The following is a 14,874-nucleotide window of genomic DNA, read 5'->3' as shown; positions in this document are numbered from 1 at the left end:
GAAAATTGCCACTTCCTCAGCTTAAATAATTGTCGGGGGCAAGGCTCTGAGCTCTAACTTTAGCTCTGGTTACAAGGAAAGACCTGTTGTCTTTGGATTTTTCCTGAGATATCCACCTTCCAGGAACAGTTTGTCAAACCCAAGACAATTACTTGGCCACCATGGTGTCTATTCCAGCAATCAGTAAAGACCTCAAGTTGTGTTCACATAACACATGGGATGCACTAACTACCGTCTAAATTGGTGATGTGAAGTCTGCTAGGAACAACTGACTATTAGAAAATTTCATGTTTACAAATTGTTGCAAGCCCTTGTTACCCAAAGTGTGGTGTGTGAAACAGCAGCAGAAGCAGCTCATGCCCCAGGCCTAATGAGTCTAAGATCCACATGCACATTAGTGTTTGAGAAGAACGTACTGTAAACTATAAATTGCAAGATGTCAGCTGCATTATTATTCATGAAAACAGAAAGCTAATTATAATTTCTTAATCTGTTTTCATAGACCTTCACATAATCACCTCATTTGGTTTTCATAGCAATACTAAGAGTTAGAGTTAAAACCTTTGTTTATAGAAGAGGAAATGAACTTCAGAGGAGTGAAGCTTACTATATTCAATTTTGATTAGTCCTATAGTTGGGGGAAAGGTTGCCAATTCATTGTGCAGGTAACCTCAAGGTGTTTTTTTTCTTTTTTTTCTTTCAATGATGCAGACATTTGGTATCTAGCCAAACTGGGAGGTAAGCCCCTGCCATCCCTTTGAAACATCCTTTTGCAGGATTGTGTTCCTTTCTCAATGCCTGCAGGGCCTTTTTAATTCTAATCCAATTAGAATGGCCCATTCTAATCAGAGGACGGAGACCATAATGGGCCGTATTTGAAAATAATTCAAGATTAGTGAGGAAAGACAGAAGCATTTATTTCTCAAGAAACCTAACTATTATTTAGACCAAGAGAATTTTTGTTGTTGTTGTTTTAAAGCAATTCATTATGTTGGATTATTTACTTGGCCATTTAATGGTTTCTTTGTTTAACTGTTTGGTAAAGGGTTGGAGTTTCATTTCTAGAAAAGATATATTGCTTTCTAGGTCAGTTAACTATATCCACAACTTAAGCCCTATATTCAGACCATGTGAGCTCAGAACACGAGCAGGGTGCCCTGTTAGGAATCTAAGTAGATGAAAAGGAGAGTCCTGAGATCCTAGCTCACAGATAAAGATAGCCATAACATATATGAAGTTCTTCCTAAGTCTTGCACTTTTTTTTTTGTCTTTTTAGGGCCCCACGTGCAGCATATGGAAGTTCCCAGACTAGGAGTCAAATTGCAGCTGCAGTTGCCAGCCTACACCCAGCCACAGCCATAGCAACTTGGGATCTGAGCCTCATCTGTGACCTATACACCACAGCTCACAGCAACACGATTCTTAACACACTGAGTGAGGCCAGGGATTGAGCCCACAACCTCATGGATACTAGTCGGGTTTACTACCACTGAACCACAGTGGGAACTCCCCAGTTTTGCACTTTCCAATGTGGAGTAAAATTCTCATGTGCAATGATAGAACCATTTTGGAAAGCAATTTAGCTATTTATCAAGAATTGCAGCAGTTGTGTCTTGGTGAGGCTCGCTGCTTTCACTATTTCTTTGAAGAAGTTATTCTACTTGTGGAAATTCATCCTAAAGCAATAATTTGAGGCATAGGAAAACCTGCAGCCAAAAGAGCTCACCACAGCACTATTTTAGATATTCAAGCATAGAAAACTCATAGCATCTGAGAGTAAGGAAATAGTTAAAGGAACTACAGTGTATCTACCTAATGATTTATTAAGTAGCCACATATATATATTTCTTTTTTGCCTCCCCAATCCCTGATATGTGGAGTTTCTGGAACCTACACCACAACTGTGGCAATGCTGGATCCTTAACCCACAGTTTCGGGCTGGGGATTGAACCTGTGTCCCAGTGCAGTGCACTCCAAAGACGTTACCAGTCCCTTTATGCCACAGCAGGAACTCTAAGTAGCCATTGCCATATTTTAAATGATGCTTACATATTTAGTTAGAACCAGATTGTCCCTCTACTGCCTTTCATCTAATACACGAAAATGGCTGAAACAAAGCTAAAAATGAAAGTTGTAAGGCAAAGATTATTTGTAAAGTACTAACTATAAAATCTGATCTAAGATATTTTAGGAAGGGCCTGCCTAGACTATCGTCATCTTCTTTATCCATCCAAATCCAAAGTCCAGCCATTCTTTTTTTTTGCTTTTTAGGGCCACACCCACGGCACATGGAGGTTTCCAGGCTAGGGGTCTAATTGGAGCTACAGCTGCCGGCCTATGCCACAGCAATAACATCACCAGATCTGAGCCACATCTGCGACCTACACCACAGCTCAAAGCAATGCTGGATCCTTAACCCACTGAGCAAGGCCAGTGACTGAACCCAAATCCTCATGCACCCTAGTCAGGTTTGTTAACTGCTGAGCCATGAAGGGAACTCCTCTAGCCGTTCTTCGAGTCCTGAACCAACCCCTTTTCCTTCCCTCCTCACAACTCCCACAGTAAACATTGGCCTTTGGCATAGGCTGCCTGGTACAGCTGGTGTTTTCATTCAGTACGAATCTCTCCCACCAGGATCCTTGACATCAGTGACTGGGTTTTATTTATTTATTTGGCTGCACCTATAGCATGCAGAACCAGTCACCAAACCATGCCATATCAGTGACCCAAGCTACTACAGTGACAATGTCAGATCCTTAACTTGCTGAGCCACCAAGGAACTCCAGTGACTGGATTTTAAACCTCTTTTGTTGTGCACAGCACACTGATCAACCCCTGCACCCAATCAGTCATCAAGTGCTCTGGATTTTATTTCCAAGCTTTCCTCAGCTCAACCCTTTCCTCTCTCTCTTCAACTAAGCCTCACCTCCCACAATCAATGTTGTTTAAGTTAGGAAGCTTTTGGCTCCAGATAACAGAAACTCTATGTGGAGAGGCTTAAACCATGAGGAAAGTGTTTTTATTTGAGAGAAAAGCCCTCCAGAAGACTCTCCCCCAGGGTCCACTGGCCAGCACTGAGTGACATAGTTATGCCTTAGCAGCAGGGGAGGCTGGAAAAAAAGAGCTTTTGCCATTTTTGATCACTAGAGTGGGATGCAGGCTCTCCCAGCGGGAAAGAAAAAAGGGTGAGGGGGCAGCTTCTATTAGGGTAGGAAACCAATAGTGTTAGCCCCAAACTTCCTGCCTTGGGTCTCTCCACACCTTTCATCCATTCCTAACACTGCCACTATTGACTCATTTGTCCATTTACTTAATTAGTGATTCATTTGATGTATCAATCAGGTCTGGCTAGTTTATGTTCTAGCAACAAACAGAGAGGAAGAGAGAGCAGAGAGCTTGGCACCAATTTTTTTTTTTTTTCCCACTGTACAGCAAGGGGGTCAGGTTATCCTTACATGTATACATTACAATTACATTTTCCCCCCAATTGGCACCAATTTTTATCTGCTGCCACCTGAAACTGGCATGTATCGATTCTGCTTTACCTTTCATTGGCTAAAGCAAGTCCCATGGCCACACTCAACTTCAAAAGGGCATGGAGGTGAAACCATTCTTTGCGCAGAGTAAGCAGCACTAACAGTTACCAAATTCAACAAATATTTATTGAGCATTGACAATATGCTCAGAGAGGCACTAGTGATGTACTGGTAAGAACAAAGTATGCATTCTGAAAGCATTTTCAGTCTAGGAGGAATAGTCTACCCCTTCCTTTATGTGCTCAGGCTAACATTTAGAGACTTCAGTTGTGCCACTTCTTACATTTTTATTGCATTAAAAAAAAAAAGAAAAGAAAACTTGGCCACCTGCCTGAATAGGCTATAAAACCCAAAAGATGTCTTATTCCTCCTTGTAAAGCTCATACCTAGAATTGTGCCTAGTACTAGAAAAAACTTAATAAATGTTTGTTGAATGATGTACAAGATAGGATGGGCTCAGCTATGGAACAGGAAGCTCAGATGAGAGGGGCTTAAACAAAAAGGGTTTGTATTTTAACATAGTGAGATGTCTCAGCCAGCAGCTGGGGTTGGTTTCTCTGTTCAACAATGTCACCTAGGACTCAGAATCTTTCCAGTATTACACTTTGGTATGCTTGGCTTGTTGGCTTTTCCTCCCTGTGCTTGTGCCTTATCGTCACAAGACTGCTGCCACTGCTCCTCATTAACAGACTTTCAAAAATATATATATATGTATATATACACACATACACACTTATTTTTAAGGCAGGAAAAATACAGAAGGGGCAGCAGCAAGGGGCTCTCCTCCATGACTGTCCTTTACAGCAGAGAGCAGAAGCTTTCCTAGAAGCCACTCAGAAGCTTATGTCTCATAGCCAAAACATGGATCACACAGCCACCCTAAGTTTTGAGCAAGAATGGGAAAGAGAATTTCTGAGCTTCCAAGTTTTTGTAGTTGGAGATGGCTCAGATGGGGCTAGGAATGGTTTGGGTAGCCAGCCAAAAGGTCACCACAAATGAAGACTCTGTGCTCAATAAATATTTGTTGATGGAAGTTTAGATTTCCATGATCTAATTCTTTTTGATTAATAGCATACAGAGAACCCTGATCACCGCTGTGTCTAATCAGTATTGAGCATGCATCTTCTGTTTGTGCTGGGCATCACAGAATTTTCTCATTCAGTCTTTGCAACCCTGTGACAAAGGTACTACTAATCTGTCTTACATTAGAAGAAACTGAATCCCAGACTAATTAAGCAGCTTGTCCAATTTGCTCACTTATCAGCTAGTAAAAGATGACACAAGGGCTTGAGCTACAATGTCTAAATCCAGAGCCCATGAGGTCTAGAGGGGAACAGATAGCTCATCAGACACAAGTCCTTTATTTTCATAGTGCTGAGGCCCAGGATGGGAGGTAAATTGCTCAAGGTCACACAGCAAACCTAAGTCAGAGGCAGGCCCAGGCCCCAGGAGTCCTAACCCCCAGGCTACAGTTTTTATTACACTGGGCTGCTTCTCTTTAGAAACCTCACCTTAGTTCACTGATCTTTATTTTCATTTTATTTTATGTTGGCTGTGGCCAAGGCATGTGGAAGTTCCTGGGCCAGGGACTGAACCCACGCCATAGCAGTGACCTGAGCCACAGGAATGACAATGCTGGATCCTTAAGCCATTGCACCGCAAGAGAACTCCTAGTTCACTGATATTTAAAAAGACAAAAAAGCCAAACAGGCTCCTGTGGACAATTCAGTTTAAAAATCTTTTTTTTTTTTTTTTTTTTTTTGCTTAAGGTTTGGCATATTAGAACAAGTTGTTTCCTTTTTTGGAGTCAATAAAAACTTAGTGATTAGTGGTTCAACCTCTTTTACCCATCTCAGTGGAAAGTCTAGTCTGTACAAAATCTTTCAATTCTCAAGTGATAAAGAGGAAGGAAAGCATGTAATGGTCAAAGCCTCAGCTGGGACTTACCAAGATTACTTTAAATTCCAAGCTCATGACACAGAAATGCTTTATTTGTGGAGTTTAAATGTGTCTTGTATAACACATACTTGGGAGGCCTCTTGCTGGAGTAAAAGGTGTACAGCTAGAAATCCCACTTCTACCACCAACGAGCTGTGGGAACCCATGGCCAGGGCCTGCGGTGAGAATGGAATGGAGCTAATGTGGAGAAAGCGCCTGGCACAAAATGGGCCTCAGCAGGTGTGTGTTCCCTTCCTCTGCCCTCTGACACTTCCCCTTCGGACTTGTGGCTGAAATGCCTCCAAAACCCGTTTTACAAGCCACACTGTATCCTACTTCAGAGGATCAGAGTTCCTTTTGTTGACAGGACTCAAGTCTTTCAGAGGAAAAAGTTGGCCTCCATTGAAAAGTCATTTTGGGAGATCCCATTGTGGCTGAGTATGTTAAGAACCCGACTATTATCGATGAGGATGCAGGGTCTATCCCTGGCCTTGCTCAGTGGGTTAAAGGATCTCCTGTAGGTCACAGATGTAGCTTGAACCCAGCGTTGCTGTGGCTGTGGCACAGGCCGGCAGCCACAGCTCGGATTCAACCCCTAGCCTAGGAACTGCCACATGCCGCAGGTATGGCCATGAAAAAAAAAAAGAACATTCACACCAGCACTGATCCTAGTAGCAAAAAAAGTTGAAAGCAACCCAAATGTCCTTATTTAGTGCAATGAAAAGTTAATTATGGCATCTTCATGCAATGGAATTCCATACCAGAGCGAAAAAACGACTGGTGTCACATGACTCTCAGGCCTGCAATCTAATCATGGGTAGGATATCATGTAGAAGCCTGCATGCAATTCACTTCCTTCTCTTCAAAATCCCAAAAGGTGAGACACTACACGATATTCATTGTACAGTGATATAAACACATGGCGGACTATAAAGGAAAGAAGGGCATGATAAGCATAACATTCGGGACAGTATTTAGGGGAAGAAAAGGTGAGGTTGGGAAGGGCCACAGGGAGGATTTTTAAAGCTTTGCTTCTCTGTCTAGGACAGGTATTAAGTACCAGGTGGCTTGTTGTATCACCTTTTAAAAGTTAAATTGTATAACTATTATTTTTAGGTCTATTCAATATTTAATAAAAATAATTTAAAAAAATGAGATCTAGGAGTTCCTGTCATGGCTCAGTGGTTAACGAATCCGACTAGGAACCATAAGGTTTTGGGTTTGATCCCTGCCCTTGCTCAGTGGGTTAAGGATCCGGCATTGCCATGAGCTGTGGTATAGGTCGCAGACGTGGCTCGGATCCTGCGTTGCTATGGCTGTGGTGTAGGCCAGCGGCTACAGCTCCAATTGGACCCCTAGCCTGGGAACCTCCACATGCCGCAGGTGCAGCCCTAGGGGGAAAAAAAATGAGGTCTAGATCACTGTGAACAGTATGCTACCATTTGTATAAAAGGGGACACACACACTGACATTAAACTACCTCTGAAAAGTTACACATGTAACTGGTAAAACTGGTTGCCTCCAGAAAACTAAAAGGTTGGGGACAAGGAGGAAGACTTTCCTGAATTTTAAAAATTTTGACTCACATAAATCAACAGAGATTAAAAATAATAAATAATAAAGTTTGAAGAGAGAGAGGCTGAGAGGGAGTCAGAGAGGGGAGGGAGAAATGGAAGGGAGGGTGAGGGAGGGAAGAGGGAAGGACAGGGGGGTCGGGAGGAGAAATGGTGGGGCTCTGGCCACCAAAACCTTCCAGGTGTGCCCAGAATCACAAGTGGAGATGGAAGCCCCACTGGACAGCCCAGGGAGGCGGGTCTTCATCCCACAGCTTGGCCTAGACCACCTGGAGCCAAGGACAAGGGCTGGCTTCACACGACTGCCCAGATCAACTCAGGCTCCTCAATCTTGTTTCTCTCCCTGGGTCTTCATGCCTGACCCTATGGTCTTATCTCAGACCTTCACTCACCTGTGATCTAACAATTCCTTTGAAGTCGCTTCAGGGATCCTTCATTCTTGATGGTTCCGAAATGTGCGTCTGTATCACCAAGGTCAGCCAACAGCAAACAGGTCCTTTTCATCCCCTTTAATCCTCCCGTCAAGGACCTGGCGTCCTCTGCTCTACAGCCTTATCAAAACCTGCTAGCACATTCTTTATCACACTGGGATACCAGTAACTCAAAGGAAACCAGAGTCATGGGCATGCCCCCAAGGATACATACATTCCAGAAGTAAAGGGATGATGGAATTTCAGCCAGTGGGGCAGGAAGGATGTGGACACCAAGTGCGCTGCCCAGCTGGTACCCAGGATGCCTGAGGGCATGGGTCTCTATGAGGGGGGAGGCCCTGAGGCTGGGCTCAGTCCCCTAGAGCCTGGTGACCAGGGAGGAGGAGGAGGGGGCAGGGAGGGTTGTGTGACTCTGAGCTAAGAAGGCCTTATTCCCCAAAGAGCCAATGAAGCAATCTGGGTAGCACTGCAGGCTGGAGCTGGGCCACATGGTCAGGACAGACGCTGCTCTCCCACTTCCCCCAGCCCCGGGGTGGGCGGATTCCCTGGTTGAAAACACCTTGGCCACTCATAACCCTCCCTCAGGAGCAAGGTAGTGATGTAAAGGAAGAAATTAGTCTGGCTGTGTGATGAGCCTGGTGGAAGCCACCACAGGCTGACAATACCAAGTGTGAACGAGGATGTGGAGCGCCTGGACCTACACTGCCACCAGAGGTTATCCGGCCAACGGAAAACCATTTGGTAGAATCTACTAAAGCTAACCATACCCACTCTAGGACCTAGCAATTCCACTCCTGAAGAGAAACGAGCACTGCGTCCACCAAATGACCCGTACCAGCGTGTTCAAAGCAGTCCTGTTTTGATAGCTCAACGTGGAAACAACTCAATGCCCACCAGCAGGAGAATGGATAAACACACCGTGCTAGATCTGTATAGCAGTATACCTCTCCATACAAGCTACAGCTACGTGCAAAACAGGGAGGGAAACCAGAGAGATGATGCTGAATGAAAGAAACCAGACACAAAAGAGCACACACTGTATGATTCCATTTATAAGAACAGACAACACTGATCTATGGCTGTAGAATCCTGAATAGCAGTTACTCGTGGTGGGATGGGCGTAAGGTGGGGGGTGCAGAATACTGACAGGGAAGGAACACGAAGGAACTTTCTGGGTCACTGAAATGTCCTGTTCTGGTGGTGGTTTCATGGATGGATATAAAGGTAAAAGTTTATGGAGATTAAACTTAAAATTTGTGTATTTTAATTATTACATGCAAAGTGATATCAAAAACAAAAATAGGAGTTCCTGTTGTGGCTCAGCAGGTTAAAAACCTGACTGGTATCCATGAGGATGTGGATTCAATTCCTGGCCTCCCTCAGTGGGTTAACGATCCAGCATTGTCACTGCAGCTGCTGTGGTACCATTCGGTCCCTGGCCCAGGAACTTTCACATGCTACTTGTTGCAGCCAAAAAAAGAAATAAAAGGGTAGAGAATAGTAACATGTATATGTGTAATTATATAATATATACAATACAGCATGTGATATACATACATATGTATATATTAAAAATTTTTTTTCCTTTTCTTTCCACCCTTGAAGGGAAAGGACAAGCAGAAGGGAACCTCCAAGTGCCAACGTGAAGTCAGAGCTCCCTTCCAGCCCTGGCCCAGATTCAAACCTGGCCTGTCTTCCCCAACACACAGGGAGGCAGAAACTTCCCCATCCTTCAGAGAAACCATTTTCCTCCTCCAATGTTCTCCTTCCCTTGCCCCTGGTAAAGGTCAGACCAGCTGCAGTTGGCAGGACCAGATGGCCACATTCACTGCCCTTCGGACAACGTAGAGATAAGGCCCTACACTCTCTCCCTTCAGCACCTGTCCCAGAGGCCAGCAGTCCTACCACTCACCCGCCCCACCCTTTTCTCAAAGTCAAAGTTCACCGACTGGCCACGTCAGGAGAGCCTGTCTAAAGACAAATTCACACTCAAGTGTTAATGGCAACTATTACATTAATGAAAGCAGCCAAGCTGACCAGGGTTTTGGCAGATGCTTTTAATGTTATTTTTAAACTTGTCAGGAAAGCGAGACTTCCTATCCTATTCAGAGTGCCCCCACATGGTCCAGTGTCATAATATTTCAGACTTGAGGCCATATATTTTAATCAGAACATTGAAAACATTAAGGAAACTTCTACTCATCTCAAGGGCTCTGAATATGTGGGTGTGAAGACAGCAAAGTGCTGGGTTCTAGGTTCTGGTCCAGCACTGCCTCTTCCTGCTCTGTGATGCTGAGCACACCTAACCTGACTCTCTCTGTGAAATGAGTTGGGGGAGGTGGGCACTCGATGACCCTCAGGGCTTGACATTGTCTGCAGGAGGCCCTCCCTGGGGACCAAACCCCTCTGAAGGCACTTGTCTTCATCCTGTCCCCCAGCCCCAGCTCTCAATATAAGGGACTCTCCTCAACTGTCCTTCCCCCTCGCTCTACTTGGCCCTTCTCCTAACTACCCTGTTGGGCTCCAGCGGCCCTGCATACGTCATCTGCTCCTACCTTCCTCTGGAACTCCAGGTCCAGTTCCATTTGCTTGCTGGGGGGTTTTCTCAGCTGTCCTGTAGGCAACACAAACTCATCAAAAACTAAACTCTTCTTTCTTCCCCGCAAACCCACTGCTGGTCCCCTCCAGCCACACAGTGACCTCGTGTTAACACTCCTCTTGGACTCTGATGTTGCCAAATTCCAATTAAGTTTCTTCTCTATTTAAATCCTTCAGTAGATGCTGCCATCTACCCAGTACTAGTGCCTCAACTAATGCATTCAGGGTCCTCTACTAAGTCAGCCTTAGAGAGGCTCAGAGGGATACAGCACTATGCTTGAGGTCACACAGCAAGTGAGTGACAGGGCTCTCACTCCTTACATACTGCCTCACCTCTTAAACTGCTTCCAGTCAAAGGGGATGGCAGTTAGCAACTGGAGCTGGAATACACACTATATGTCCTTGAGGCCTCCTTTTGTTTAAGCTGCCTCATCTATTTATACAGGGTTTTTTACCTCCTCTGCTAACATCCTATTCATCTGGTCATCTTCCCTTTATTTCCAAAATGTTTTAACGGGTGAGTTTGTAATTTTGCTCTAAATTGCTTTTGTAATTCGCAATATAAATTCACATATAGGGATTTTTACCATTTTTTCAAGATTTGAATTAATTGCTTCATTCTTCTTTTTCAGAGTTGTCTGCAATGTGTCTACCTAGGTTGCAGTGTGGACTAGAGATGTGTAACTTTGCACCTCAACAGGTAATAGAAGGACTATGAGTACACTACAGATACTTTGTTAATGTTATACTAGATTGAGAACCTTTACACTTTAGTGACTTCAATGACAAGAATTTCAAAGGCCTGGTGGAGGAGATCAGGAAACTCCCACATCCTCCAGCCACACACTGACACACACAACTCCCAGGAAGCACAGGAGCCAGGCAGAACTGGAAAGAATGGGACAGGGACAAGCCATCCTAGGCCCAGCGACCAGTCTGTCCCTGGGAACTCTGCCCCTGCTTCAGCTCAAGATATCCCTTTCCAAAATGTTGGGGCCACAGCCACTAAGAGAGGGGAGGGAGGTACACAACAGGCTGGCATAGCCTTGAAGTGCTATGGAGCCCGCGAGAAAAGCCTTGGCCAGGCCCTTGTCCCACGAATCTGCCACCATTTCTTGGCTGGCTCACCACAGACGAGTCTTTAATCCTGCTGACCTGTTTCCATGTCTGCAAAATGAATACCAGGTAAGCTCAAGGCTTCCTTCCAGCTGTAAAAGGAGCTGGGTTCACATTCTGCTAAGTGTCCTGGCTCCCTCTCTGCCTGAATGAGAAGGGCAATAGCGGGCAGAGGAGCTGGAAGCAGCCTAGAGTCTCCGATTGCGCAGTTTGGGTGAACAGGTGCCCCAGGTGTCCAAAGGGCCAGTTCTCCCACTGAATCAGGATGCCCCTGAGAGAATGAGGCCATAGGGAAGCTGAGGCATGGGAAGTAAGCTGGACCTGCCACAGCAAACAGCACGCAGTGTTGTTAGGGAGGAAAATGTCAGAAACCATCTTGGCACCCCTCTCAGGGGTCCAATAAACAGAGAGGCAGGGAAACAGACAGAACCCTTTCCAGCTGAGGCTCTACAACAGCTAGACGACCCCATTCTTAATGGCCCCTGGCTTCCTGATGATGGGGAAGGCTGCAGAGATTAGGAAGAGAGCAGACCCACTGATGACATCAAACACAGCAACTGCTGCCCATTAGAACATTTATTTCTCAGAGAGAAAATAAGTTTCAGACAGTCATATTATAGTAGGTAAAATTAACTTTTGTATTCTTTACAAGCATAGATTCTTCTCTGTTTATTACCTCTCTTATACCATCTGTTATAAACAATTCTAGAAAGCAAATAAAGTCACTTTCTACAATAAATAGAGCATCGTGTGCTTCACAGCAGATGCGACTGAGACACATAGGCCCCATGCCACAGCAGGATCTGAGCCGTTTCCCATTCTAAAAGAGCAGTTTTAAAAATGAGACTCAGAGAGAGACTGAAAGAGTCAAAGAGATTGAAAAAAAAAAGAGAGACTAAGAAAAGAAGGAAGAGATTGGGGAAGAAAGAGACACAGAAAGAGAAAGCACGAGAGCCCCGAGATCTTACAACACAGGTTGAGACAAAAGTCACAGAGTCCACAGCCAACCAACTACCTGGGGAGAGGGGGGCGCACTGGCTCCTTAAAATAAACCACACTGTGTGCATGTCAAATACTCAGCCACACAATGGAGGACTCCAGTAATGGAAACTATAGGCCTGAATAATTTAGAACAGTATTTTACAATTATATACATCATGTCCTTCCCTAGCCATAGGCTGCATTGTAGTTTTATTATTGTACAAAATCCAAAACCCCATCCTTTATGTTATAGAGAGTTTTGTTGGTTCCCTTGTAAACTCTGGCTCATGTCCCAAATGTACAAGAAGTCGTGGCGGTTGGTTGGTTGTATTTTTAAAAAGTCAAGTATGTAAAAATGGCAGTGATCTCCCCAGTGACTTCGTTTTGTCCAAAACTCCCCTACGAAAAATTTAAAACAATTAAAAAGAACATCAGGTTAAAAATCAACATGGCGATCAGTGGCCTGCAACCTGGCCCTGCGACTTTGGTGCTTAAGAGGTGAAAGGAACATCCAGAGAACAGACATCGAAGCCTCTGAAAGTTGTGTTGGTTTGTCAGTCAGCATTCCCCGTTTCACAGTTTTTTTCTTCCCTTCTGTTTCTGAGAAGGTAAAGGTGGTGAGGGGGTTGAAGGAAAAGAGGGAAGGAGACTGAGGGTTTGAAATAAAAGTGCTGCGTTCCCTGGAGTTCGGAGCAGCAGAGGCTGGGGGGAGCAAGGCGCAAGACAGAAGGTGCTGAAGTGCAGGCACCGCGCCATCCATGTGGAGCAGAGGCAAGAGGCTGCCGCTGCAGAAAAGGAAAAGCCCACAAGGAGAGGGCAGGAGGGGTGAGAGGGCAGACCCAGCCAAAGGGCACCAGCTTCACCCCAACAAGCCCCAGAACCCAAGTGGACCAATGGACATGCACACCCCAGCCTGGGCTGCTGACAGAAGCCCGCCTCCTGGCAAGATGGAAGCGGGCAGGAGGGGCCCTGCCTCGAACCCAAGGGGCAAGCTCTTGCAGCTTGGCCTCAGCTGTTGTCTACAGCAGATATGAAGGGGTGTGGGTGTGCTCGTGAGGGGGTCACCCAAGGGGGTGGGCTGGCCTCTGTCCTGGGCCCCCAGGGGCCAGGTTGAGGGACCCACCTAACAGCTGGCCTCAAAGGGAATGAGACATAAAAAGAAAAAGATCAGTCTGGTGATGGTTTCTGTCAGTTTGGCACAAGAGAAAGTAGGGAAAGGAACACGGGAAGAAGAGAGACTGGGCAGAGGTGAAGATGGGACAGGGAAGAGGAATGAGGATGGGTGACGGAGGGAGAGAGAAGGTAGGCTCCAAGAGGTTCCCTGCGCAGCCCTAGGGATGCACAGCACCTCTGGGGTCGTGTCAGGGCCTCGCTCGCCCTGAGGTGTAGTTAGTTGGGAGTGGAGTGGAGGGGCCAGCACACCCGTGAGAAAGAGCCCGGGACCTCTCACCACTGGGCCAGGTCTATCCCTCAGCTGGGCCCAAGCCTCACAGCTGCTTCTGCTCCTAACTAGTCATCAGCAGAATGGCCCTGGAGGAGCTCAGGTGGGAGGTTTTGGCACACAGCAGGCCCACCGCGGGAACCATGCAGTTGGTCAAAACTAGGGCCTTGCTCTTGGGGAGGACACAGCCCGGTCCCCGGCCTGCCATGGGAGGGGAAGCTGCCGGCCATTTGTCTGGCTGGGGCAGGAACAGGCTTCCTGTGCCCCGTGGAACGGAGGCAGGGCAAACAGATGCAGGCCAGGCCCCGCCCTTACAGGTAGCTGGAGGTGACAAAGGAGTGGGGCCCCCGCACTCGGCTGAGGTGGATCATCGCGCGGTCATAGGCCACCTGCACTGACTTGCGGATGCTGGTCTTGCGGCCTTCCAGCATCTTGAGCTTGTCCACAGTGTCTTCCACACCCAGGGGCAGGACTTTGTCCCTCGGAAGCCACTGCCTAAAACACAAGCACAGTAAGAGGCCTAGACCATGGGGGATCCCACAAGGGGGGCTCCTCCAGACCCATCTGCCCAGGACCAGCAAAGCCAGGGGAGGAGACAGGCAGAGGGACAGACTGGGATGCTACAGGCAGGAGGCCTCCAAGGGACTTATTTTGCAATCAGGCCCTTCCATGGGCCCAGGACACTCATTTGGCTTACAGGGGTGCCAAAGCCGTGGAGCAGAGTCTGGGAGGGCTCTGAGGCTCACCCTGCCTTGGCCAATCAGGGAGCAATGGCTAGGAAGTGGAGGTGATGCCAGGAACCGATGCACTGATCTCTGCTGGGGCCTGCACCAGGTGTTTTTTAAAAGATCCCTGCGTGACTCCAACATGGTTGAGAGCCCAGCCTTTGGAGCCAGATCTTGGTTTGTATCCTGGTTCTGGCTATGGGGTCTTGGCTTTCTGAGCCTCAGCTTCCTCATCAGAAAAATGGATTGGGAGGAGATTAATGAAAATTTAAATGAGGATTAAATGAAATCATGCATGTAGTAAAGCAACTTGCATAAGGATATGGAGTAATACTCAAAAAATGATAGCTATTAGCTACGTCCTCCCTCTGCAGAAGCAGAGGTGGGAGGACTCTTCTGCTGGCATTGGTAAACTACGAGCCAACCAACCACTTGCAGTGGTTCCTGCACTGCCCAGAACTCTGCGCCCAGGACTGGGACACACGTCCCTGCAGCTGCTAGGAGTGTTGGCAGATTACCTCCACAGGAGGCACC

The 14,874-nt window shown here is 46.4% G+C and overlaps 1 protein-coding gene across 1 annotated transcript in view; it reads right to left on the bottom strand.

The window, feature by feature from the left end:
• Positions 1-9,083: 9,083 nt before the first annotated feature.
• Positions 9,084-14,874, bottom strand: part of BRPF3 (bromodomain and PHD finger containing 3) — a 41,953-nt gene continuing 36,162 nt past the window's right edge. Inside the window, exon 13 of the mRNA XM_047794829.1 lies at positions 9,084-14,110. Within this exon, the coding sequence (XP_047650785.1) occupies positions 13,927-14,110 (184 nt within the window). The 3' untranslated portion in view covers positions 9,084-13,926. The remainder of the gene's footprint in view (positions 14,111-14,874) is intronic.

The sequence above is a fragment of the Phacochoerus africanus genome, chromosome 9 (genome assembly GCF_016906955.1).
Source record: "Phacochoerus africanus isolate WHEZ1 chromosome 9, ROS_Pafr_v1, whole genome shotgun sequence".
Classification (NCBI taxonomy): Eukaryota; Metazoa; Chordata; class Mammalia; order Artiodactyla; family Suidae; genus Phacochoerus; species Phacochoerus africanus.
This window is presented reverse-complemented; position numbering and strand designations above follow the sequence as displayed.